This window comes from Podarcis pityusensis, assembly GCF_964106645.2.
Source record: "Podarcis pityusensis genome assembly, chromosome: 4".
NCBI classification, from domain to species: domain Eukaryota; kingdom Metazoa; phylum Chordata; class Lepidosauria; order Squamata; family Lacertidae; genus Podarcis; species Podarcis pityusensis.
Genome location: NC_138027.1, coordinates 639657 through 664307, shown reverse-complemented (window position 1 = coordinate 664307; position 24651 = coordinate 639657). Strand labels below are relative to the sequence as shown.

Here is a 24651-nt window from a genome sequence, read left to right as displayed (position 1 = left end):
AGGCTAAGGCCCGGAAAAGACTCAATATGGAGGCCGTATGGCCGAAATATTGGGAAATAATAGAAAAGGTAGGAGACACTTGGAGGTTGCAGAGTTTGGAGAAACTAAAGGATAAGGTGCGAGATTGGCTACACTATGCTCAAATTAAAGAGGTTTTTAATTCGGACAAAAAGATAGGATTCCAGGTGGAAAAATCGAAATTAGAAACAGAACTGTTAGAACCAAAAACTAAAGTAGTTTCAAAAATGTATAACTTGCTGTTAAAATGGAATACTCAAGATGAAACAGATAAATCAGCCATGATAAAATGGGCTCAGGATATTGGGTACAACATTATGTTTGATGACTGGGAAAGGTTATGGACCACCGGTGTGAAGTTCACGGCATGTAATGCCTTGAAAGAAAATATTATGAAAATGATATACAGGTGGTACATGACCCCAGTCAAGCTCGCAAAAATATACCATTTGCATGATAATAAATGTTGGAAATGTAAGGAGACTGAAGGGACATTCTTTCACCTCTGGTGGACCTGTCCAAGAGTGAAGGCCTTCTGGGAAATGATTTACAATGAGTTAAAAAAGGTATTTAGGTATACCTTTCCCAAGAAACCAGAGGCCTGCCTTTTGGGCATTGTCGGCCAGAAGGTGTTAAAGAAGGACCGAATATTCTTCATGTATGCTACAACAGCAGCAAGAATACTCATCGCAAAACATTGGAAGACCCAAGATTTGCCCACATTGGAAGAATGGCAGACGCAACTGATGGACTATATGGAGTTGGCCGAAATGACTGGCAGAATCCGAGACCTGGGAGAAGAGACAACAGAGGAGGATTGGAAAAAATTTAAGGACTATTTACAAAAACAGTACAAATTGTATGAATGTTAAGAAATTGCACGATTGAAAATAACATGGTACCAGCAATGTAGTTGAAGGATATATGAGACTAAGTGTTGTTTAAGAAAAGGATGAAATTTGAGGTAATATTATGTTTAAATTAAGCTGACAAGTATTTGATAAAAAGTATTTGAAGTTTGTGACATAATATTTGAGAGGTACAAAATAAGAATTGAAACAAGGTAATAAATTGCTGTTTATAACATTATTATTGAGAACGCACGGAAGGTAGATGTGAGGAAGTGCAGTTAGTTATGAAAAAATGATGTATGAAAAGGAATGATCTTTTTTATGTTATGTTTATGTTTTCGTTTATCTATATTTCTTTTGTCTGTTATTTTTTGGTGAAGGTATTATATATGTCTGGTGATTTTCTTTTGTTTAAAATTTGCAATAAAATATTATTTAAAAAAAATCCTTGCAACAAGGGGAATTATTTTACTTAGTAAGGCGTGGGGAGTGGTGCTGAGAGTGAGTTGTAGATTGTTGGGTAATGGGGAGTGTCTTTTGATGTCACCTGGACTGGTGTTGGGTGGGGATCTCTGTGGAGGTGTGAGGCTGGGGGGGAATATTGATCGTGTTAGCTGTATTGATGGCTTGGGGGGAGAGGAAAAGGAGGAGGGGGTCACCAGTCCATTGGGTTGAGGTGACTTCTGGTTGCTTCATTCTGCCTTCTGCCACATTGGCCTCCGCTCCCCGTTTGGTGTCGTCTGCAAATGGGATGAGCACCCCCTCAGTTCCTTCATCCAAGTCGTTCATAAAGACGTTGAACAACAACGGGCCCAGGACAGAACCCTGCAGCACCCCTCTTGTCACTTTTCCCCAGGATGATGAGGAACCATGGAGGAGGACTGTGTGGGTTCGGTTAGTCAAATCCACCTAAGAGTTTCCTCATTCAGCCCACATTTTAGAAGCTTAATCACAAAAATATTATGGTGGACATCGTCAAAAGCCTTACTGAAATCAAGATCCACTATTTCCACAGCTATTCCCTGGTCAACAAAGTTTGTAACTCCATCCAGAAAAAGGGGAGGAGAGATTTCTCTGGCTTTTCTTGTTTTTGGGAAAGCCATGCTTTCATCTTGTATGTTTATGTTGTGAAATCTTCAGATGAAAGGCACATAAATATTAAAAATGATAATAAATAAGGATATTGACAGGCTGGAACATGTGCAAAGGAAGGAGATTTATGTATTTATTTAATTTGTATACCACTCTACCCAGTGGTGCCAACTTGAATAAAATATTGGAGGAAGGGGCCAGGTAAGGCCTGCCTTGCACAATCAATCACATGACGCATAAAGGGCATTGGAATGGCAATGCCTATCAACTGGGGGGGTGGCCCCCTAAAATATATAATTGGGGGTCAAAAACCCCTCAGCCTCTAAGTGTTGACTCCTGTTCCCACATGTCTCAGGACGGTTACAACATAAAAACACAACATAAAAACACAAAATACACATCAGTAACTCAACTCCCCACCACATTTTAAAAGGGCCTTAGATGTCAATCAGCCAAAGGCCTGGTTAACAAGGTGCGGATTTGCCTGGCTCCTAAAGCTACAGAATGAAATATTTTTCCGACCTTTGTATGAATTATTTGATGGGAAGTGAGAGAGGAGTTGTGACTGAATATCTTTCCACATTCCACACACTGATAGGGTTTCTCTCCTGTATGAATTCTTCGATGGGAAGTGAGAGAGGAGTCATCATTGAAGCTCTTTCCACATTCCCCACACTGATAGGGTTTCTCCCCTGTATGAATTCTTTGATGTTTAGTGAGATTGGAGCTCTGACTGAAGCTCATTCCACATTCCACACACTGATAGGGTTTCTCCCCTGTCTGAATTCTTCGATGGGAAGTGAGAGAGGAGTCATCAGTGAAGCTCTTTCCACATTCCCCACACTGATAGGGTTTCTCCCCTGTATGAATTCTCTGATGCTTATTGAGACTGGAGCTCTGACTGAAGCTCTTTCCACATTCCATGCACTGATAGGGTTTCTCCCCTGTATGAATTCTCTGATGCTTATTGAGACTGGAGCTCTGACTGAAGCTCTTCCCACATTCCATGCACTGATAGGGTTTCTCCCCTGTATGAAGTTTCTGATGCTTAGTGACATCAGAGCTGTGACTGAAGCTCTTTTCACATTCCCCACACTGATAGGGTTTCTCTCCTGTATGAATTCTCTGATGGGAAGTGAGACTGGAGCTTGTAATGAATTTCTTTCCACATTCCCCACACTGATAGGGTTTCTCCCCTGTATGAATTCTCTGATGGGAAGTGAGATTGGAGTTCTTATTGAAGCTCTTTCCACATTCCCCACACTGATAGGGTTTCTCCCCTGTATGAATTCTTTGATGAGAAGTGAGATGGCAGCTCATACTGAAGCTCTTTCCACATTCCCCACACTGAAAGGGTTTCTCCCCTGTATGAATTCTCTGATGCTTAGTGAGATGGGAGCTCCAACTAAAGCTCTTCCCACATTCCATGCACTGATAGGGTTTGTGTCCTGTATGAATTCTCTGATGCTTAGTGAGATTGGAGCTCTGAGTGCAGCTGTCTCCACACTCCAAATTTTTGCATGGCTTCTCCTCTCTGGGGATTTTGTCATGTTCACCTTTGTTCTCGATTTCCAATTCATCACAATCTGCAATGCAGACAAAAAGGGATTAGAGCCTCAGGAACAAATGAAGAAGAACTAAAGGTGCGTGTGTGTTCATTACCTTTGTTGTTTGTCATTAACCAACATATTTATTAGATTCTGATGGGTTGTTGAATGTTGCTTTTTTTGATATACTGTAGTGGTAAAATTGTGACCAAGCTGCGGGAGGCAGTGGAAGATAGGGGTGCCTGGCATGCTCTGGTCCATGGTGTCTGGGCCTGGGCAGTTCAGAGACCCAACCGTGGTATAAAAGGGCAGAACTGGAGGAAGATGGTTCACAGAAAAAACTGGAATTTGCTGTTCAAGGTTTATTGTGGGAGTGTTAGGTTCCCAGGTGTTGTATGGGGCGCTGTTGAGCTGTGTGGAAATGTATGAGGTTTGTTACATAGAGGTATTTTTTGAATATCCAGGCAGATAGGACGATCCCACAGGGAGCCTTACCAAGAGAGGCCACGATCCCACGATTCTCCTCCATGACGTCCTTATGCAGAGCTCTCTGGTCAGGATCCAGCAATGCCCACTCCTCGTCCGTGAAACAAACAGCGACCTCTTCAAAGCACACTAAACCCTAAAAGAAAAAGGAAATGTCCTCTTCTGAGACAGCAGAAATATGATCTGCTACACAATGTTCTGTTCTTTCCTTCCTCTTAATTGCTGTGTTGTTTCGATAGGATTGCTTTCAATAGGATTGACACTTTGACACGCATTCTGGAAACGTATGTCTAGATGCTTGGTTCTGGCCTTAAACTGCCCGGATTCTGCCAACTTCAGACAGGGTTGATTGTTTCCCCAAACAGTGATGGGCAGGCAACAATCCCCATAGATCTATTGCACCAGGCATCTATAGAACTCCAGTTCCCTGCACAATTCCGACAGTGCAATGAACTCAGCCTCAGTAGAGGACAGCGCAATGAAACTTTGCTTCCGGGACTTCCACCCAACTAGAGATTCCCCAAGGTTTATTACCATCCCAAATACGGACTTCCTGTCATCCAGATTCACCCCGTCGCTATCAGCCCAGCGAAAGTAAGCGCCGTCTCACCTGCAGCTGACAGCTTGAGACTGAAGTCCTTGGTATCCTGCAGGTAACGCAGCACCCGCTTGATACCATGCCAGGCATTTACACTGGGCTTTGATGCTTCCCTACTGAGCAGATTGGTAGCAAAAGCAATGTCCGGCCTGCTCCATTGGGAGAGATACAACAGACTACCCAGAGCGGACTGGAAGAGCTCAGCGTTCTCGCACTCAATGCGTTCTGCTAGCCGACTGTCTTTCACGTAGCTCGTCTCCATAGGTGTCCTAACCCCTGCACAATCAGACATTCTGAACTTCTCAATCAACTGCTCAATCTTGCCTTTCTGACTGAGCAAGAAGCTTCCATCTTCAGTCCTGTCTATCTGAACACCTAAGTAGATCCTTACTGCACCCAGGTTCTTGAGCTGAAACCGTTTTCCAAGCTCTTTGGCAAACTTCTGCACCTGTTTGTTTGACCCTGAGGTGTGAATGATGTCATCAACAAAGATCAACACCATTTCCTGTGACTCTCCTGACCCTTTAAGGTACAGGCAGCTGTCAGCAAGACTCTTCTTGAAACCTAGCTTCTCTAAGGCTTCATTCAGACTCTTCTTGTTGTTGTTTTTTTTAATAAAGTATTTATTAGGGTTTAAAATAGAAATAGATATAATAAACAATATAACATATGTCTTAACATAATTTCACATTTTCTTTGGACTTCCTCACATCTCCCGCTCCCACTTTCATCGTTGTAACTTTTTGCCAGCAATTTATCATCTTATTTGCATTCTTATGTCCCCTCTGTGTATTTATAACCTTGTAATTCTCAAAAAAGTTTATATTTTCTCAATCTCACTTATTATCTTAAATCATCTAATTTAGTGGTGCTCAATTGTTTATGATCTAGCATCCTGCTTAACATTCACTCAAATTACAGTATTTTTGTAAATAAATCTTGAATTTCTTCCAGTCCTCCTCCATCTTCTCCTCTCCCAGGTCACGGATTCTGCCGGTCATCTCAGCCAGTTCCATATAGTCTATCAGTTGCATCTGCCATTCTTCCAGTGTGGGTAGATCTTGAGCTTTCCAGTGCTTTGCAAGAAGTATCCTTGCTGCTGTTGTTGCATACATAAAAAATGTCAAGTCCTTCTTTACCACCCCTTGGCCGACAATACCCAAAAGAAAGGCCTCTGGTTTCTTAGTGAAGGTATATTTAAATACCTTTTTCAGTTCATTATAAATCATTTCCCAGAACGCCTTCACTTTAGGGCAGGTCCACCAGAGGTGGAAGAATGTTCCTTCACTCTCTTTACATTTCCAACACTTATTATCAGACAGGTGGTAAATTTTTGCAAGTTTGACTGGGGTCATATACCATCTATATATCATTTTCATTACATTTTCTTTCAAAGCATTGCATGCAGTAAAGTTCAACCCAATACTCCACAACCTTTCCCAGTCCTCAAACATGATATTATACCCAATGTCCTGCGCCCACCTTATCATAGCCGATTTAACCATTTCATCTTGTGTATTCCATTTTAACAGCAAGTTATACATCCTTGAAAGTACCTTAGACTTTGGTTCTAACAGTTCTGTTTCTAGTTTCGATTTCTCCACCTGGAACCCTAGTTTCTTGTCATTTTTAAAGACTTCTTTAATCTGAGCATAATGTAACCAGTCTCGCACTTTATCCTTCATTTTCTCCAAACTCTGCAATTTCCAGTTGTCTCCATCTTTTTCTAATATTTCCCAATATTTTGGCCATTTAGCCTCCATATTGGGTCTTTTTCGGGCCTTAGCTTCCAAAGGTGAAAGCCACCTTGGAGTTTTATTTTCCAACAAGTCTTTATATTTTGTCCAGACATTAAACAGTGATTTTCTGACAATATGGTTCTTAAAGGCCTTATTGGCTTTAACCTTGTCGTACCATAAATATGCATGCCATCCAAAAGTATTGTTAAACCCTTCCAAATCCAACACGTCAGTGTCTTCAAGAAGTAGCCAGTCTTTTAGCCAGCAGAACGCTGCGGCCTCATAGTACAACTTTAGATCTGGCAGGGCAAAGCCCCCTCTTTCTTTCGCATCAGTTAATATCTTAAACTTAATTCTGGGCTTTTTGCCCTGCCAGACAAACTTAGAAATATCTCTCTGCCACTTCTGAAAGCACTCCTTTTTGTCCAAAACCTGAAGTGTTTGAAACAAAAACAACATCTTTGGCAATACATTCATCTTGATAGCAGCAATTCGGCCTAACAAAGAAAGTTTCAATTTTGTCCAACTGTCTAAATCTCTCTTAATTTCTGCCCAACACTTTTCATAATTATCCTTAAATAGGCTTAGATTTTTTGCTGTTATGTTTACCCCTAGGTACTTTACTTTTTTAACCACATTTAGTTCTGTCTCTTTCTGAAACCGTTCTGACTCTGTGTCTGTCAAATTTTTCCCCAAAACCTTAGTTTTCTGTTTATTTAATTTGAATCCCGCCACCCGACCAAAATCATGAATCAGTTGTAATACTCTTTTCGTACTAGACTCTGGCTCCTGCAGGGTCAGAACCAGGTCATCTGCAAAAGCTTTTAGTTTATATTGTTTCTGTCCGACCTGAATTCCTTCCACCAACCGGTCCCCTCTGATCATATTCAATAGCACTTCCAGAACCGAAATAAATAACAAAGGGGAAATAGGGCAGCCTTGTCGTGTTCCTTTTTCAATTTTAAACTCTTCTGTAACCACATTGTTAACTATCAGTTTAGCTTTCTGCTCTGAATATATCGCCTCAATCCCATTCTCAAAACCCCGTCCCACTCCCATTTCTTTTAGATTTCCCTTCATAAATTTCCAGGAAATGTTGTCAAAGGCCTTCTCCGCGTCTATAAAAATTAAGACTGCTTTTGTGTTTATATCTGTTTGCAAAAGTTCCAGAATGTCAATAATGTTCCTTGTATTAGCAAACAAGTGTCTGCCTGGGAGAAAGCCTGCCTGGCCCTTGTGAATTACTTCATTTAAAACTTTTTTAAGTCTACTTGCCAAGATGTCTGCAAATATTTTGTAATCCACATTTAAAAGAGAGATGGGACGATAGTTCTTAAGTTGTGTCTTTTCAGCTTCCGACTTTGGTATCAATGTGATAAACGCTTCCTTCCACGACTCCGGCGCCCTCTTCCCCTCCATAATTTCGTTGCTGACCTCCATCAAAGGTTGTATCAAGTAATCTTTTAGTGTCTTATAGTACTTGGAGGTCAGCCCATCTGGCCCTGGAGATTTGCCCAATTGCATATTCTGAATGGCCTGTTCAATCTCTTGTCGTGTTATTTTGCAATTCAGGATTGTCCTATTTTCTTGTGACAATTTTGGTAATCCATTTTTTGCCAAAAATTGTTTAATCTCAGCCTCGTCTTGCGGCCCTTGAGTGTATAATTTTTTAAAAAATCTCTGGAAACACTTTCTAATGTCCACAGGATTCTGGATATTTCTTCCTTCAATCTCTAAACTTGTAACCGTATTTAATCTTTGTCTTCTCTTCAACTGCCAAGCTAGCAGTTTTCCACATTTATTCGCCGACTCGAACGTTTTTTGTTTCATTAATTTGACCTTCCACTCTATTTCCTGGTTTATCAATTTGGAATATTGTGCTTGATAGAGTTTAATTTCTCTCAAAGTTGGCTGTGACTTCGGGTTTAATCTTAACTTCTTCTCTAATTCTTTTATTTTGTCCAGAATCTTGTCTTTTCTCTCATTTTATGTCCTTTTCTTTACTGCATTCTGTTGTATCAAGAATCCCCTCATAACGGCTTTGCTTGCGTCCCAGACGATTCTTTTTTCCACCATGGTGTTCATATTTATCTCAAAATAGTCTTTCAAAGCTTTTTGGGCCTTCTTGGTAATCTCCTGATCTCTAAGCAAGTTGTCATTCATCTTCCATCTAAAAGAGCCGGTTGGTAACAGTGTCATATCCATCTTTACTGCATTGTGGTCGGAGCAGGTCTTTGGGCAGATTTCCACTTTTCTAGCCTTAGGTGCCAGACCTCTAGATATCCATATTTGGTCGATTCTTGTCCAGGTCAGTTGGGCTTCAGAAAAGAATGTTCCCTCTCTTCCCAGGGGGTTCTTTGTCCTCCAGATGTCAATCAAATCCATATTGTCTGTCATTTCAAAAAAAGTTTTAGGTAGTCTGCCGTCTTTTGTAACATTTTGACTTTGTGACTTGTCCATGTTGGTTGATACGACCCCATTCATGTCTCCCATCATAATGATGTTGTTATAGTCCAGATAATCCAGCATAGTCTCATGCAACTTCCTGTAGAATTCCGATTTCCCTTCGTTTGGTGCGTAGATTCCTAATATCAAAAGTTTCTCTCCTTGGTGTTGTATCTCAATTGCCAAAATTCTTCCATGTTCATCTTTAAATAAGAATTTGGGTGACAGGCTCTCTTTCGCATATATCACCACACCTCTCTTCTTTACTTTGTCCGAAGATATAAATTCCTGGCCCAGTCTTTTGTTTATTAACACTTTTCTGTGGAGCCTTGTCACATGTGTTTCCTGTAAACAAATAATGTCCAATTGTTCTTTTTTTAATATATGAAATATTTTCTTCCTTTTTTCCGGAATGTTACAGCCATTTATATTCCAGCTCAAAAGTTGCAGAGACATCCTGAATAAATCTGGTTATTTTTCTAGGGGTGGTATCTTATTCACAGGATCTTCAGGTTCCACAGGTGCCGGTACTGCCGATGCTCCAGGCCCAGGGGGTAGTTAAATTCCTTTTTGGAGGTCCTCTCCGTATGTAGACAGAAATTTGTCTCTATCTTCCGGTGTTCTAATTTTAACCTTCTTCCCTCTAAAGGTAAAGGATATTCCTTGGGGGAATTCCCACCTGAAAGCAATTGAGTTGCTCCTTAATAGTTTGACAAGTTCAAAGTAGGCGGATCTAAGGTCCAGCAGTTGTCTAGGAATATCTTTGTAGATTTCAATTCTTCTGTCCAGAATGTCCAGTGACTTTCCGTAGTGTATGCCCAAAATCTTATCCCTTTCCTCCTTTGATCTCAATGTTATCAAACAATCTCTGGGCCTCTCCTTCTTTGTGAATCTTCCAAGCCTGAAAGCTGACACAATTTTAAAGTCCTTTTCCTCTAAATTCCAAAACTTGGAGAATTCTTTAGTTAAGAACTCAGCTAGGTTGCCTCCTTCTGCTTCTTGTACCGACCTAATCCTTAGATTATTCTCACGGTTTCGCAGTTCTATCATAGAAAGATAAATCTGATGTTCCCCTACTTGTTTGCAGAGTGGTCTTACCTCTTGTTCTAAATTTTCAAGTTTTTGACTAGTGTCCTCAGCCAATTTCCGATTTTCTGCTGTGGCCTCCGTCAACTGTCCAATTGCCTGTGTGTTCTGTGCAACTTGTCCAGTTAATTTATTTAAACATTCTGTATTTTGATCAATCTTACCTGTTTGCTCATCTGCTTTCTTATCCAAAGCTTCCACTTTCTTATCCAAAGATTCCAATTTTTCATAGATTTTCTCTAGAATAGAAGCAGATGATCCTGAGGCCATATCTTCCAATTGTAACTGCTCTGTTTCTCCCTCCCTTGCCTGTGGCAGAACGGCTTCTTCTACTTCTGAAGGCAGAGTAGGTACAGATGATCTACGTATCTGCGAGGCTGAGGTTAGGGTTGTCAAAGTTGTTTGTCTAGTTCTTCCTCTTCTTCTTGTGCCACTCATTCCAACGTTATCTAACAGTCAAGGTCACGCTGAGTTATTCCCATGGGAAAACAGAGGCCCAGAGAGAACAGGCGGCTGGGAAATAGAAAGTAAATGTAAAGTCACTGTTGTGAATCTCAGATCCTCTAGAGGGAGCTTAAGATGTCTTTAGGGAAGAATTCTAATGTAATTAGAGTCTAATTTAATGTCCAAGAACCTTCAAATACAAATATTTAGCAGAGTTGATGTTAACAGTCACTTTGTTTCAACCAGTGCTTACTGGTATTTCAAACTGTGTTTCAAAATAGCAAGTCCAAATACCCTCAGATTGTTGCAGGTTCAGATACACAATAGCCAAAACTACAGAACTGACAGCTCAGTCTCTCATGCAGCTCAGGCAGCTCCAAACCCTGGGTTTCTCTTTCCAATTGTAATTCCAATAGAAGACAGGTAAAACGATGCAAATAAGAAATGCAAAATCATAAACTTAAAGTCCTTACTTTACTTGAAAGAAAGTTCAGTGGGTGCTCAGATCAGTAGAGTTAAAAGTTCTTTTAACGCCTCCACTCCTCCAGCTCCTTGCTTTAAGGTTCAATGACAGCGGAAGACGGACTTCCTGTTTCCACGTCTCTCCGCTTTCAGCCAAGTTCAAATATTTAGTCTCAATTTTTAATCTCAAGTTCAGAATATTCAGTCTTTACTCACAAGTTGTTGCCTTCTTCCAAATCGAAAATTTACAGGAAAAGGGATCAGCGCTCACCGGCAGCAGCCGCGCGGCTTCGCTCCGCAGATCGCGAAATGGCTCACAGCGCCGCTACCCCCCTCCACGTTCCGGAGCCCCTTACGGGGTTCCTTTTACGTTTGGGAGGTCGCTTCTGGCGCCCACCGAGCCTCAAGACCACAGGCTCTTGCTGCCTGTGGGTTTCCAGAGTGGGTCTCCGCTTCGCCGTAGCGGACGACCCAGTTTCTGCGGAGCCTCCTCCTCACAAATGGAAGAGGACCGCCATTGCCGTTCGCGCCGCCCCCGGAAGTCATTCAGACTCTTCTTGAAACCTAGCTTCTCTAAGGCTTTAAGCCATAAATGGACTTGTGAAACTTCCATACAGTATTCGGCTCACTGCCCTCAAATGCTGAAGGAGGAAGCATGTACAGATCCTCCTGGAGGTCTGAGTTCAAATAGGCCACATCCACATCGAAGTGATACACCTGAAAACCTCTTTGTGCAGCAATGGCTAAGAGCATGTGCAGAGTTTCACTTCTGGAAGTGGGAGCATATACCTCAGTATAATGCAGCCCCTTTTGCTGCGTGAACCCTCTGGCTACTAGCCTAGCCTTGTACTGCGGTTCCTCTGTTGCTGTGGGTTTAAGACGGTAAACCCAGCGGCTGCTCACGGCCTGTTTGCCCACTGGCAACGTTGTGAGGGAGAACACACCTAGAGACTCCATTGAGCTCATCTCCTTCTGCATTGCCTCATGCCATTTCCTGGTTTCTTCCTGAGGCAGTTTCTGAACACCCTCAAAACTCTCGGGTTCACACTGTGCCATGCCAACCCACACACTTGTGACTGCAAACCTGTCAGGAGGTTTACCTTTCGTTGTGCGAGCTGAACATCTCAACCCAGTTTCAGGTACCCCCTCAGACCCACTAGGACCAGCTAGAACGTCCTTGGCCTCCGAGAGCTCCCCCTCTGACTTACTGCGCTGTTTAGACTTGTCAGCTTAACCTGTGGGTGAGGAAGGAGCACTTATCTGTAAAAGCTTCACAACTTTAGGATAAGTTCTTCCCTCTACCTGCTCTGGGTCAGGACTCTGTGCCTCAGCAGCAGGTTCAACCTCTACCTCTTCCTCATCAGCGGAGTCAAGCAGACTCTCTGAAAGAACATCAGGGTTCCCATGTATGCGTGTCCATCCATTCTACTCACAGAACTCAGCACTGCTGCTGAGCAGAATCCTGGACTGATTGCCTGTTGGATAGGCAAATCTCCACCCCTTGGTCCCTGGCTCATACACAAAGAAAATCATCTTTTGGGACCCAGGGGCACCCTTTCTGTGCTTGGCCTTTGGCACAAGGACCCAGCCCCCGCAGCCTGAGTACAGCTGGGTTAAAGTGGTTCTGTTCTGTCTTCTGTCAAGGTCATGCTGAGTATAAGAAGAGGCCAGAAGGCCTATCACCGAAATTCTTATTTAAAGATGATCAAGGAAGATTTGTAGCAATTGAAATTCAATCACAAGGAGAGAAATTCTTGATTGTAGGTATTTATGCACCAAACGAAGGAAAATCGGAATTCTTTAAGAAGTTACATGAGACTCTGATGGATTACGTGGACTATGATATGATCTCGATAATGGACTATAATATGATCTCGAGAATGTACAACTTGCTGCTTAAATGGAACACTCAGGATGAGACAGTCAAATCAGCAATGATAAAATGGGCTCAGGACATTGGGTACAACATTATGTTTGAAGACTGGGAAAGGTTATGGACCACTGGTATGAAATTCACGGCATGTAATGCCTTGAAAGAGAATATTATGAAAATGATATACAGGTGGTACATGACCCCAGTCAAGCTTGCTAAGATATATCATTTGTCTGACAATAAATGTTGGAAATATAAGGAGGCTGAAGGGACATTCTTTCACCTCTGGTGGACTTGCCCAAAAGTGAAGGTCTTCTGGGAAATGATTCATAATGAGTTAAAAAAGGTGTTTAAATACACCTTTCCCAAGAAACCAGAGGCCTTTCTCCTGGGCATTGTCGGCCAGAAGGTGTTACAGAAGGACAGAACTTTTTATATGTATGCAACAACAGCAGCAAGAATACTTATTGCAAAATATTGGAAGACACAAGATTTGCCCACACTGGAAGAGTGGCAGACGCAGTTGATGGACTACATGGAATTGGCCGAAATGACTGGCAGAATCCGAGATTTGGGAGAAGAAACAATGGAAGAGGATTGGAAAAAATTCAAAGACTATTTACAAAAATATTATAAGTTATATGAATGTTAAGAGTTTGCATGACTTAGAAAATTTAGCTTCAGCAATAAGATTCAGTGATATGGAAAATTAAGTTATAATTATGAAAGGACTAATGTTTAAAGTAACATCATATTTATTTTAAGGTAAAGTAATCAGATAATAAGTATCTTAAACATAAAATATAACTATTTGAAAGTACAAAGGAATGCATGAAACAAGGTAATAATTTGCTGATATCTTTATTGTAAAGAATGCAGGGTGAGGGAGATGTGGGGAAGTCCAGTTGGTTATGAGAAAACATTCTGGAAAGATGGTTTTCTTTTGTTTTTCTTTCTTTTTTTTCTTTTCTTTTTCTATCACTGTTATTTCCTTATGCTGACTTTACACTTGTATCTGAAAAAAGCAATAAAAATATATAAAAATATATATATATAATATGATCTCGATGGGAGATATGAATGGAGTGGTGTTTACAAATATGGATAACGCACAAAGACAGGTAGTCACCAATGATAGTAGACTACCAAAAACTTTTTTTGACATGACTGAAAATATGGACTTAGTTGACATTTGGAGAATGAAGAACCCTCTGGGAAGAGAGGGAACTTTCTTCTCTGAGGCTAAAATGACATGGACAAGAATTGACCAAATCTGGGTAACCAGGGGATTGGCTCCGAAGATCAGCAAAGTGGAGATTTGCCCCAAAACTTGTTCTGACCATAATGCGGTGAAGATGGAAATGAAATTGACGCCAATTGGTTCCTTTAGATGGAGGATGAACGACACTCTGTTTAGGAATGAAGAGGTGACCAAGAAGGCCCAAAAAACTCTAAGAGACTATTTTGAGATAAACATGAATACCACAGTGGAAAAAAGAGCAATTTGGGACGCAAGCAAAGCGGTTATGAGAGGATTCCTAATACAACAGAATGCAATTAAGAAAAGAACTCAGAATGAAAAAAAGGATAAAATCCTGGGAAAGATAAAGGAGAGAAGAAACTGAGAGCAAAACCAAAGTCACAGGAGATTCTGAAAGAGATAAAGTTATATCAAGTACAATATGCGAAGCTGATGAATCAGGAAATAGAATGGAAGATTAAACAGATGAGGAAAAAGACATTTGAATCGGCAAATAAGTGTGGAAAATTGTTGGCCTGGCAAATGAAAAAAAGACAAAAACTCAATACTATTACGAATTTGGAAGTGGAAAGAAAGAATATACAGAACCCAGTGGAGATCAGGAAGTGTTTTCAGAGGTATTTCGAACAACTTTATACACAGGAGAAGCAGAAAGAAATGGACATTGATCGATTTTTGAAAATAAATGGATTACACAAAATCTCTCAGGAAAAACAGCTAATGTTGAATTGTAAAATAACGGATCAGGAGGTGGAAGGGGCCATCCAGAATACGCAATTAGGTAAATCTCCAGGACCAGATGGTTTGACTTCAAGATGTTACAGATCCTTGAAAGAATGCTTAATACAACCATTGAAGGAAGTCTGCAATGAAATATTGGAAGGGAGAAAGGCACCAGAGTCGTGGAAAGAGGCTTACCGTATTTTTCGCTCCATAGGGTGCACCTGACCATAGGGCGCACCTAGTTTTTAGAGGAGGAAAACATGAAAAAAATATTCTGAATCAAATGTTGTACTAAACTATTTAAAGCAGCAAAGCGGGTGGCTCCTGTCCGCTTTAAAGCGAGCCTCAGAGGAGGGAAGGAAGGGGAACCATGGCTTATCTAAGTCCAGTTAATAATGCTGAGCCTGATTTTATATGCATCTCAAAGCCCTTGACATATATACATTATAATGACAGGCCGAGATAAGCCTCCTGCAGAGGAGGAGGGCAGGAGAAGAGAGGGAGCCATCACAGATCAATGGGGAGAGCATGGAGAAGATCCCAAGTTCAGTCCTTGAAAGCTTCTCCGGGTAGGGGGGACTTCCGGTCAGCGCCAGCGATAAATGGCGGACTCCCTCTGAGCTCCGGAGGGAATCGGCTCCGTGGGACTGGGTCTTGCCGCTGCGGTGAAGCGGGGACCCCGAAAAATCACAGGCGGTGAAGCCTGTGAGCGTGGAGACTCGGCGGGCACCATTTGCGCCCCCCCAAGCTGCGAAGGAGCCTTTTTAAAGGCTCCGGAACGGGACGCGGTGAGCGGTGCAGGGGCTGAGAGTCGACTACCTTTTCCGTGGAGTGAAGCCGCACGGCCATTGTCGGAGAGCGCTGATTTCTTTCTGGACATTTGGACTCTAAAAGCAACTACCCATGAGTAGGTTTATCTGATTTATGGAGGAAATTTAAAAATTTGGCACCGAAACGGGAAAGGTATAAACAGGAAGTCTGCCTTTCCGGATTGTGGACAGAACAAAGCAAAGAGACTGTAAAGCTGTAACTTTGAAAGACGTATTTAAAGGCTTAAACCCCAACATCAAAAAAAGTGGTTCCCCTCCTGTTTGCAGGAGAGGAGGGGAGAAGACTGAGCATTAGTTACCTGCAAGAAAAGGGGAAAGTAAAGATACATCCACTGTCTCAAAACCCTGGGAACGGACTGCCTTTGACAGGGAAGCTGATTAATGGGAGGACTGTCAGTTCGTGAAAAATAGAGACTCTTGAAAAAAGACTGTGAAAGATACATTGTTTTAAGAACGTTCCTGATTATAAAGTAACTTTTAAGAACACTGAAACTGTGGCTTTTAAGAGACAAGGGGGACATATATGGACTATATTTGTTTAAAAAGTTACAAAGTGAAGTTGGAAGTGTGTCCCCCTAGAGGAGACTTGGTTGTAACAACAATTAAGCCACTAAGTAACTAAGCCACTGGAAAATTCCTTTTCAAAACAAATCTACCAGGCGTGAGACTGACCTTGAGTTTGTATGAGAGTGTTATGGCAAGTGAGAAAGGGAAGATAGAGTGGGCACAAACCAGGTCTGGCAGACAATACAAGGCTAACATTACACATCACCGAAGGGCTTCAGTATCTGGAGCAGCAGGCACAGTAGGAGCAGCTGCTTTGCAAGCAAAACCAAAAGTTATGTCATCTGAAGACGTATTGGCTCAGGCACTTGGCAAAATTAATGACGCCTTGGAAAATCTAACCAAACAGGTAGCAGAGACGAACAAACAGGTGGCTGAGACAAACAAAAGACATTTGAATCAGCAAATAAATGTGGGAAATTATTGGCTTGGACAACTTGGCAGACTTTCTTACAAAGGAATTTACAGATTTTTGGCAACAAGGCCTGGGGGAGGAAGAATTCAAGATAGTGAGTGCTTTTAGACTTGGAAGACAGAAAAAGAACAAGGTAAGAGACTGTTTGATTACTCTAAGAACAAAAGAAGAAAGAGATAAAATTCTGAACCTGCACTACCAAAGAACTTTGGAAATTGAAGAGTCGTTTGTGGAGATTTTTAAGGACATACCTAAGCATATTTTGGATGCAAGGATCTACTACAGAGACCTGGTTGTTTTATTGAGAAGAAACAGAATACTCTTCAGGTGGGAATTCCCCCAAGGCCTATCTTTTAAATACAGAGGAAGGAAAATAAGAATAAGGACTGTGAATGATAAAGACAAGTTCTTGAAAGATCACGGTGAGGACTTACTGAAAGAAGTGGAATCAGGAGAGGCGCCAGCTGCACCAGGAAAAGGAATCTTGGATATAGCAAACCTATCATTTGGACTTCCTGGCCCAGGGAAAGACACACCACCGACAGAAGAAGAGCAACTACTAGGTGCAGTTGGAGGGGAAACTAAGTAATCACATCATGTCTCTGCAACGTCTAAGCTGGAACTGTAATGGACTTAACCCTCGGAAGAGAAAAGGTGTTTTCCATATATTAAGAAAAGAACAATTGGACTTGATTTGTTTACAGGAAACACATGTAATGAGGTTACACAGGAAAATACTTATTAACAAGAGATTGGGTCAAGAGTTTATTTCGTCGGATAAGGTCAAAAAGAGAGGAGTAGTGATATATGCAAAGGAGAAACTTTCGCCGAAATTAATTTTTAAAGATGAACAAGGAAAATATCTGGCAATTGAAATTCAATTTCAAGGAGAGAAATTTTTGATCGTAGGGGTGTATGCACCGAACGAGGGGAAATCTGAATTCTTTAAGAAGTTGCACGAGACCTTACTGGATTATCTAGACTACAACTTGATTATGATGGAAGACATGAACGGAGTAGTTTCGACAAACATGGATAAAGCACAGAGACAGGTAGTCACAAAAGATGGTAGACTACCAAAAACCTTCTTTGAGATGACAGACAATATGGATTTAGTGGATATTTGGAGAACAAAGAATCCTCTTGGGAGAGAAGGAACATTCTTTTCTGAAGCCAAGATGACATGGACCAGAATTGACCAAATTTGGGTAACTAGAGGAATGGCACCAAAGATAAAGAAAGTGGAAATATGTACGAAAACCTGCTCTGACCATAATGCTGTAAAGATGGAAATGAAACAAATATCAACTGGCTCCTTTAGATGGAGGATGAATGACACCTTATTTAGAGATGAAGATGTGTACCAAAAGGCCCAAAAAACTTTGAAAGATTATTTTGAAATAAATATGAACACTGGTGTGGAGAAAAGAGTAATCTGGGACGCAAGTAAAGCTGTTATGAGAGGGTTCTTGATACAACAGAATGCAATAAAGAAGAGAAGCCAAAATGAGAAGAAAGATAAAATTTTGGAGAAGATAAAAGAAGGGGAAAAGAAATTGAGAGTGAAACCAAAGTCTCAAGAGATTCTGAGAGAAATAAAATTATATCAAACACAATATATGGAATTGATTAATCAAGATATAGAATGGAAAATTAAACAAATGAGACAAAAGACATTTGAATCAGCAAATAAATGTGGGAAATTATTGGCTTGGCAAATGAGGAAAAGACAAAAACTAAATACGGTTACAAATTTAGAAGTGGAAGGAAAGAACATATATAATCCAACTGAGATTAGGGATTGCTTCCAGAGGTATTTTAAACAATTATATTCACAAGGGCCACAGAAAGAAATGGACATAGACCGATTCTTGGATACAAATGGATTACGAAAAATCTCTCAAGAAAGTAAAATAGCCCTGAATCAAAAAATTTTTGAACAAGAAATAGAAGGTGCCATTCAAAATATGCAACTGGGCAAGTCTCCGGAACCGGATGGGCTGACTTCCAGATACTATAAATCTTTGAAGGAGTGGCTTCTACAACCTCTGAAGGAAGTCTGCAATGAAATTTTGGAGGGGAAAAGGGCACCAGATTCGTGGAAAGAAGCATACATCACACTTATACCGAAAACAGAGACTGAAAAGACCCAATTTAAGAATTACCGCCCTATATCGTTATTAAATGTGGATTACAAAATTTTTGCTGACATCTTGGCCAAGAGATTGAAAAAAGTGTTGAGGGACGAGATTCATGGTGACCAAGCGGGCTTTCTCCCGGGAAGACACTTGTCAGATAACGTAAGGAATATAATTGACATTTTGGAAAAATTAGAAGTGAACATAAATACCAAAGCAGTTTTGATATTTGTGAACGCGGAGAAAGCCTTTGACAATATTTCTTGGAGCTTTATGAAAAAGAATCTTCAAGGGATGGGGGTAGGCCAAGGTTTTGAAAATGGTATAGGTGCAATATATTCTGAACAAAAAGCTAAGTTAATTGTAAATAGTGTGGTGACGGAGGAATTTAAAATAGAAAAAGGGACACGTCAAGGGTGCCCAATTTCCCCATTGCTTTTTATTTCAGTCCTGGAGGTCCTGCTGAACATGATTAGAAAGGACCAGTTGGTTAAAGGTATACAAGTCAGAGCTAAACAGTATAAATTGAGAGCATATGCAGATGATCTAGTGCTAACATTACAAGAGCCAGAATCCAGCACCAAAAGGGTCTTAGATCTAATTCAAGAATTTGGTCAGGTAGCAGGATTTAAACTGAATAAATCAAAAACTAAGGTTTTGGAGAAAAATTTAACCGTAATTGAAAAAGAGAGGTTTCAGAATGAGACAGGTTTGACGGTGGTGAAGAAAGTAAAATATTTGGGGATTAACATGACAGCCAAAAATGTGAATTTATTTAAAGACAAATATGAGAAATGTTGGACAGAAGTTAAAAAAGATTTAGAAATCTGGTCAAATTTGAAGCTATCGTTGTTAGGCCGTATTGCTGCGATAAAAATGAATGTATTGCCTAGAATGTTGTTTCTGTTTCAAACATTGCAAATTGTGGACAAGATGGACTGTTTCAAGAAGTGGCAGAGAGATATTTCTAGATTTGTCTGGCAGGGCAAGAAGCCCAGAATAAAATTTAAGATATTAACTGACGCAAAGGAAAGAGGCGGATTTGCCCTGCCAGACTTTAAGCTTTATTATGAATCAGCAGCTTTCTGCTGGTTGAAAGAGTGGCTACTTCTTGAAAACTCAGACATTTTGGATTTAGAAGGTTTTAACAATGTATTTGGATGGCATGCATACTTGTGGTATGATAAGGTCAAAGCACATAGAGCATTTAAAAGTCATTTGTCAGGAAAGCTCTATTTAATGTTTGGATAAGATACAAGGATTTACTGGAAAATAAAACCCCAAGGTGGCTGTCACCGATGGAAGCAAAGGCTCAGAAAAAGCTCAATATGGAGGTCAAATGGCCGAAATATTGGGAAATTTTGGAACAAGAAGGAGATAGACTGAAATTGCAGAATTTTGAAAAACTAAAAAATCAAGTGAGAGATTGGTTTCATTATTACCAGATAGTGGAGACATACAATTTGGATAAGAAAATTGGCTTCCAGGTGGAAAAGTCAAAGTTAGAAACAGAACTGTTAGAACCCAAAACTAAGAATTTGTCAAGAATGTATAATTTGCTGTTGAAATGGGATACTCAGGACGAAACGGTAAAATCTGCTATGATTAAATGGGCACAAGATGTGGGACATAACATTATGTTTGCTGACTGGGAACAGTTGTGGACCACCGGTTTGAAATTTATGGCATGCAATGCCTTAAGGGAGAATATTATGAAAATGATTTATAGGTGGTACACGACCCCAGTCAAGCTTGCAAAAACTTATCATTTGCCCGATAATAAATGTTGGAAATGTAAAAAAACTGAAGGTACATTCTTTCACCTTTGGTGGACGTGCCCAAAGATTAAGGCTTTCTGGGAAATGATATACAATGAACTGAAAAAGGTATTTAAATATACCTTTCTGAAGAAACCAGAGGCTTTTCTCTTGGGCATGGTCGGCCAATTGGTGCCAAAGAAAGACAGAACATTTTTTATGTACGCAACAACAGCAGCAAGAATACTTATTGCAAAGTATTGGAAGACACAAGATCTACCCACCTTGGAAGAATGGCAGATGAAGGTGATAGACTACATGGGACTGGCAGAAATGACTGGCAGAATCCGAAACCAGGGAAGAGAGACGGCGGAAGAAGATTGGAAGAAATTTAAGGACTATCTTGGGAAATACTACAAAATTAGTGAATGTTAAATTGATGTTGGCTAGAATTTAAGTGGTTATCAGCTGAAATGATTAAGATAATTGGGGGGAAATAAAAAGAAAGAAAGGTGTAAAATTAAGTGAAAATTAAGGGTGACGATTTGCTAAATGAATAATTTGAATTGGAATACAAAAAGGGGAGGTATGAGGAGGTCCGAGAAATAAGTTAAAAGAAAATAAGTGAATGAAATTATACGTGTTGTTAATTTTTTGTATTTTTGGTTTTTTGTCTTTGTTGTATAATTTTCAAAAATTTAATAAATATATTTTTTAAAAAAAGAAAGCTTCTCCGGGTAGGGCTGAGGGTGGGTCTCCTGAAACCCAGGTGAGCCTCTGCCCATCAGTGAAGACAAAACTGAGCTCAATGGTCTCAGGGGTCCTGACGTGGTACAGGGAAGGTCCCTCTGTTCCTCTTTAAATTAGCCCTTTCTTCAGAACCTTGGGGACTACAATCTTAGTTTGTTTTTAAAGGGAACAGCTGTAACCTCAGTGGCTTTGCACGCAGAACACCACACGTTCAATCCCCGGCTTCTCCAGGCCTGAAACTCTGGCAAACTGCTACCAGTCAGTGTTGACGTTACTAAGCTAGATGGAGTAGTGGATCCAACTCCTTATAAGGCAGCTTCCTAGGTTCCCATTTATGCTTCAGATCTGGGCGTGAGGCCTGCTGTCACTTTTCGTGTCAAGAGGGTGGTTCTTTGCACATCTGGAAGATGACTGTGTCACCTCCCATCACCCTCTTGAAGGTGCTTTTACAGCTCAGGGGAAAGGGCAGGCAGACACAGCATCTGTAAACTGTAGCATCCTGAATTAAGGGAGGGAGGGGAAAGAGCGGATCTTCAGCTTGAAACCAGGACTTGCTCTTTAACCATGCTGCTCCTCCAGCTGCCAATGCCATCCATGTAACTGTGTGAATATCAAGTGTGGGTTGTGTCCAGGAACCTGGGAGGATTTCTTTCACATGAGTGCATGTTTTTGTCTTTAAATAAACAGCCCATGCAAGTTTCCAGCTCTTATGGCCATGCCTGGCTGTCTCAGTGGAAATCTGAGGAGGCTGAGGTGGACTTTCCAGTGGTCAAAGTCTTCCTGCCCGGCATCTATTTCCTGCCCTCTTTCCCCACTGAACTCCCGCACCCTGCTTCAAAGCAAGCTACGGAGGGGATTCCCTCTGCTTTGAAGCAGGAAAGTGGAAGAGGAGCTGCTTACACGAGTGTAAGCTGCTCCCCTCCCACTTTCCTGCTTCAAAGGGAGCCCAGGAGGAGGGAATCCGCTGCAGCCTCGAGCAGCGAGGAGGACCTCTTCCATGGTTGCTCTGAAGCAGGAAAGTGGGAGAGGAGCTGCTCACACGAGTGTAAGCTGCTCCCCTCCCACTTTCCTGCTTCAAAGCGAGCCACGGAGGAGGGAGGGACCAACGGAATCCCCTTCCCTCCCTCCTCCCCGGCTCAGCTCAGCAGCCGCGGCTCTTGCTGGCTTTACAATGAGCCGGAAGGAGGGACAGACGGCAGTCCCTCCTCCCGCCTCCCTGTAAACCCAGCCAGAGCCGCAGACACACTCTACGCAGCTCTTGCTTTAAAGGGAGAGCTGCGCAGAGCTTGTCGGCAGCAGCGGCTGTTGCTGGCTTCGCTCCATAAGACGCACAGACATTTCCCCTTACTTTTTAAGTGGGGAAAAGTGCGTCCAATGGAGCAAAAAATACGGTACATAACACTTATACCGAAAACAGAGACTGAAAAGACACAGCTCAAGAACTACCGCCCCATATCGTTGCTTAATGTGGATTACAAATTTTTTGCAGATATTTTGGCTAAAAGATTAAAAAAGGTGTTAGTAGAAGAAATCCATAAAGACCAAGCGGGCTTTCTCCCGGGCAGACATCTGTCTGATAACATGAGGAATATAATTAACATTCTAGAAAAACTACAAGTGAATATCAACACTAAGGCAGTTTTGATATTTGTGGATACAGAGAAAGCCTTTGACAATATTTCTTGGAGTTTTATGAAGAAGAATCTACAGGGGATGGGGGTAGGTCAAGGGTTTGAAAATGGTATAGGTGCAATTTATTCAGAACAAAAGGCAAAATTAATTGTGAACAATGTAGTGACAGAAGAGTTTAAGATTGAGAAAGGGACACGGCAAGGCTGCCCAATTTCTCCATTGCTTTTTATATTGGTCCTTGAGGTTTTGTTAAACATGATAAGAAAGGACCAAGAGGTTAAAGGTATACAAGTGGGAGCTAAACAGTACAAACTGAAAGCATTTGCTGATGATTTAGTATTGACCTTACAGGAGCCAGAATCCAGTACTAAAAGTTCCGGGTTGGCGCGATCAGCTAATGGCGGATTCCCTCCGAGCTCCGGAGGGAATCGGCTCTGTGGAAGAGGGGTCCTGCCGCCGCGGCGACGCAGGGACCCTCAGAAACCACAGGCGCTGAAGCCTGTGGACTTGGTGACTCGGCGGCACGACTGGGGGAGGTGCCAAAAGGAAGTCCGCCTCCCCCCCCTTGCAGGCATCTTAAAGCAAGAATTCAGATAACTAAGGTCGAGAGACTGTCTTTCTCTCGTTGAGATAAAAACTTTTAATTTCACGATTCGACTATATAAGTTTGGTGCTGGAGGATTAGAATCGACTGGGAGAGCTGAAGTTTAACCCCCCGGATCCGGGAGCAACCCGAGAGAGAGCCTGTGGAGGATTTAAATAGAGTTTTACAGCTGTCAAGAAGAAATAAGAACAAAATAACCTGATTGTTGGAGAAAGAACATTGTAACCAGAATCCCTCTAGAGGGGGTTCTGAGATACTACAATGGCTGTAGATGGAAAAGTACAGGCAGAGTTGGATAGAGTGTTTCATTTCCTGGGAATACTGCAAGAGCTGAGTGATGTTATGGCTACAAATCTTACAACCTTGAACTCTAAAGTAAACAAATCTGTTGAAACTGTTGAGGATTTGATTCAAGAAGAATCTGCAGCTGGAGAAGAAGAAATTTGTGTTGTTTTAGAGGAGTCGAAAGGAGGAGCTGAAATGCGGCAGGTGGAAAAGGACAACCAGAGGCCTGTCAGGATGGAATATAAGGAAAGCAAGGTTCGGATGATGAAAACTTGGTATGAAATGGAGAATGAAGATTGGGGACTCTTCCCTATGGGGAGTTCGGAAGACCCTTGGATTACAAATTTGATAAAGGTGAAAATTGAAGTATTTGGGACATTTGGGACATTGGTATCTGAAAAGACTAAGAAACAGGATCTGGACTTTTTCTTTGAATATGGAGGTCTGGTTGGAAAAAATATAGATCCTAGCGGGTCAAAGCTGCTCCGAGACTTGATGTTCAACATGAAGGACTGTCAACAAAACCGGCTGAGAGGGACTGAAAGAGACTTAAGGGCCTCGGACGTGATAGACCCAGGCTGAGAATTGATAGACTGAAGGACAATTTCTGGGGATCAAAACCGGGGAAGGGGGGGGAAATTTTGGAATCCAAAGGGGTATAATTATATGTTTTTATTGGATAGGTTGTTTGGTAATAATTATAAAAATTGGGAAACTCGTGAAAAGGAACTTGGGTCGACCTTAGAAAAAGGGGTAAATGTTATGTATTAAAATGAGGTTTAGAAGTTTAAATTCGGTTAATTAAGGCGATTTAAGTAAAATGTTAATAAGGGATAATTTGGGGATAAGAACTTGCTGAGTAAATTATTGGAATAGGGATGCAAGAAGGGGAGGTGGGGGAAGTCTGGGAAAGTGGTTAAGAAATTAAGGATTTAAAATTATACTTGTTATTTGTGTGTTGTGTCTGTATGCGGTTGTTTATGTTTTTGTGTTTGTCTAAATTTTTTTTTCGAAAACCCCAATAAAAATTTTATTTAAAAAAAAAAACAGA

At 41.3% G+C, this 24651-nt stretch overlaps 2 protein-coding genes across 2 annotated transcripts in view; both read right to left on the bottom strand.

Annotated features, from left to right (window-relative positions):
* Positions 1–24651, bottom strand: part of LOC308476308 (uncharacterized protein) — a gene marked incomplete at its 3' end in the record, with an annotated part of 76508 nt that overhangs the window by 46639 nt on the left and 5218 nt on the right. The window lies entirely within an intron of this gene.
* LOC308475242 (uncharacterized protein) lies at positions 2081–4314 on the bottom strand. The gene is made up of 2 exons (XM_081002271.1): positions 4004–4314; positions 2081–3547 (listed from the first exon to the last, which is right to left on the bottom strand). Exons 1-2 carry the CDS (start codon positions 4035–4037, stop codon positions 2406–2408), a joined length of 1176 nt encoding a protein of 391 aa, XP_080858397.1. The 5' UTR covers positions 4038–4314; the 3' UTR covers positions 2081–2405.